Source organism: Amblyomma mixtum, chromosome 2, assembly GCF_055824585.1.
Source record: "Amblyomma mixtum isolate Tamu chromosome 2, ASM5582458v1, whole genome shotgun sequence".
NCBI lineage: Eukaryota > Metazoa > Arthropoda > Arachnida > Ixodida > Ixodidae > Amblyomma > Amblyomma mixtum.
The window spans coordinates 254122018-254124914 of NC_143013.1; the positions used below are offsets into that span (position 1 = coordinate 254122018).

At 45.9% G+C, this 2897-nt stretch overlaps 1 protein-coding gene across 2 annotated transcripts; it reads left to right on the forward strand.

The window, feature by feature from the left end:
• The first annotated feature begins 46 nt into the window (after positions 1-46).
• Positions 47-1758, forward strand: LOC149363564 (uncharacterized). Of its 2 annotated transcripts, none has more exons than XM_089573555.1 (6): positions 47-463; positions 560-625; positions 702-787; positions 1070-1187; positions 1249-1326; positions 1466-1639. In XM_089573555.1, the coding sequence occupies exons 1-6, from the start codon at positions 266-268 to the stop codon at positions 1493-1495; spliced, it is 576 nt and encodes a 191-aa protein (XP_089429681.1). In that variant the 5' UTR covers positions 47-265; the 3' UTR covers positions 1496-1639. The 2 variants fall into 2 exon arrangements, with proteins under 2 accessions (XP_089429681.1, XP_089429680.1); XM_089573554.1 differs by having other exon boundaries at positions 52-463; positions 1268-1326; positions 1466-1758.
• The last annotated feature ends 1139 nt before the right edge of the window (positions 1759-2897 follow it).

Sequence of the window (2897 nt, forward strand, 5' to 3'; positions counted from 1 at the left end):
AAATTATCGAGCAAGTATGCGCGCAAAGATACAAAGCATGACATCACGCTCTCTGACGCAAGCGCACGTTCCCACGCCTGCTCGCTGCCGTCTGCAAGTTCGCTGTCGTTGCGTTGCTGCCCGAAACCAGCTGGCAGTACCGTAAGCACGTTGCAATGACCGCACGCAGCCGTCGAGTCATCGACAAAGTTTGCTCTATGCGTTACTGAGGGCCAGTTTATCGGAAAGTCACGCGATAAACGTGCCAGCATCGGAGTATTTGAAGATGGGAGACTTAAATCGACAATTGAAAGACTACCTCAACCGCAATGAGGCGAGGAAGGAGAGCTCCATATTCTCGAGCACCGAATCTCTTAAGAAGTTGCTGGGCCCAAGCAGCAGCGGTAGCTCCGAGACGTCCACAAATGCCGGCACAAACGGCTGGTTTGCTGAAGCCGCGACGGACTCCTGCTTACCTAGTCTGGTACGCCTGCCATTTTGTCCAGCTGTTCACACTCCCACCGATGTTTTAAACCGCGCTTTTTTTTTTTTAATTCCTGAAAAATTTTTCCTCATGCAGTCTAGAAAACAACGCATTGTCGGCTTCACGGGAACGCTACTGATGGGCTGTTTCTGTATGTTCCTGGTACGATGTCAACCACTTGTTCAGCCACTATCGTCTGCGAGAAACTTTACGTAACGACTGGTCGTTGTCTTTTCAGGCAGGGATGTATATTCCCGTACTAGTCTTCAAGGCCCGGAAGTTCGCACTGCTTTACACCCTAGGTAGCCTTTTCATTATTAGCAGGTGAGAGGTTTGCAACTAAATGGCACCGTGCAGAATGCCACGAATGCGGTGCGCACTGTCATGTCTTAGAACTTGTCAGCGAAGGCGGCGGGCCCAATTTTGCATGCAAGTAGAGTACGTCAGTACTATAAGGCCCATTTCCTAATACAGTGCCACTATAGTGAAAAGTTTGCAGAACTCGTCAGAATAAACTTCGCCTAATCTTTGCCGCCTGGCATGGTTGAATCTGCCCACCAAGCGACTGGACTTAGTTGACGATTTTTATTTTTTTTTCTCGTACAGCTTTGCTCTCTTGAGGGGCCCAATGAACCACATGAAGCAGTTGTTCTCATTGAAGATGCTTCCGTTTACTACTGCCTACTTCGGGACCACATTCGGCACACTTTACTTTGCATTGGTGGTACGTATACGTGCCATTTACATCCTTAAAAGTGCACTGCAAGCTCTATGTACAGTAGTAGAATACAATCTACCTTGCAGGTCCAGAGTACGCTACTTACCGTGGTATTCACCCTATGCCAGTGTGCAAGTATTGTTTGGTAAGTGTACAATAAGCTGCAGAAAATATGCAAGGACAAGTTTTTAATTTAAAAGCTTCCAGCTTGCTATCATATTCAGTCAGTACGATCAGTTAGCATATGGCATTGATGCTGGTTGTCTTTTCTTTCGATGCTGCAGGTATGTCGTGTCCTCCATACCAGGAGGTGAGACTGGGCTCAAGTTCTTCTCCCGGGTATTCACCGGCGTGGTAACGCGAACTGCAAGCAAGACGTTACCTGTCTGACAGCATTCCCAGGATTCAGCGTGTGGCCTGGAGCCCCACAAGTTCCTGCGCTGTTACATATAAGAATCCTGCAAGTGTTGTACAAATTGCATCTATTTAAAAGCATCATTGTGCAATGTTGTGTATGGCCGACATGTTCCAAATGTACAGAACGGTAATGAAATAAAGCATCTACTTGAACATTTTACCATGGAGAATAGAAAGTCTTGAAAATTCTGTAAAAGGAAAAAGAAACTGGGGCAAATGAAGCCGAAGAACGACACAGTGCATGTGTCGTTCATCTCTACCTCGTCCTGTGTTTGCTGCGCTGTTCCCCTTTTCAGAAATGAAGCAAACATTACAGAACACCAATCACATCGAAGCCAGTTTACTGACTATTCGGCAGATAGCATGGAACTCTGTGTCGACAAAAATGTGTGCATTCACTACTGCAAATCTTTAAACTAAGGCCTTGCATGATGCATGGGCTGATCTTGTATCCTGAAGATGTCTAGCTGACACGTCCACTTAAGTCTGCTTTGATTGGCTGGAGCCACAAATGCCACGTGATAACAGTTGACGTGTTCTCTTGCATATTATGTCAGCTGAAACTTCACTTGTTACTCCATCAATAACCATAGAGCAAAAGCAAATATAAAACTTGTGCTTGAAGTGGTTAAAGGTGCAGTGAAGAGGAATCTGAACTCGTCTTTTTGCCGCGGGAACTCTATCTACACGTTCCGAGCATTCTTGGAAACTGCGACTTATTGACCTGTGTGGCCGATTTCCCTAATTAAATCGAATTAACGTCCGGCTTTTTAATTCTCCCCGTACGGTGGGCGGAGTCGACCAACGCGTCGAGTGCCTTTCAGCCAGCTCCGTGGAGGCTTTGCTTTTGCTTTATTTTGTTTTTTAGGTTTACGTGAATAAATAGTTTCATTCGCAGATAATATAGCCGCAAAATAAGCACGCAGAAATAAAAATACGCACGGACTATTTGCTACTACGAATTACTACGTATTACTCTGCCGATTGCAGAGCGGTAAGCCGCCACGGGACTGTTTGAAAGGCACTCCGCGTGTTGGTCGACTCCGCCCACCGTACGGGGAGAATTAAAAAAAAAAAAGCCGGGAGCCGGACGTTAATTCGATTTAATTAGGGAAACCGACCACACAGGGCAATAAATCGCAGTTTCTAAGAATGCTCGGAACGTGCAGATTGAGTTCCCGCAGCAGAAAGACGAGTTCGGATTCCTTTTCACTGCACCTTTAAGGTATATATAACAATTGTAGGGTATTGCATGGATTTCCTACACCGCTTTGAACATGTAAAAACGACTGCACCACA

Bases quoted from the DNA above. Each gene is read 5' to 3' on its own strand.
- LOC149363564 (XM_089573554.1), top strand. From the start codon at position 266: ATGGGAGACTTAAATCGACAATTGAAAGACTACCTCAACCGCAATGAG. The intron at 464-559 runs GTACGCCTGCCA...TTCCTCATGCAG, and splicing joins ACTCCTGCTTACCTAGTCTG to TCTAGAAAACAACGCATTGT. The intron at 788-1,069 runs GTGAGAGGTTTG...TTTCTCGTACAG, and splicing joins AGCCTTTTCATTATTAGCAG to CTTTGCTCTCTTGAGGGGCC.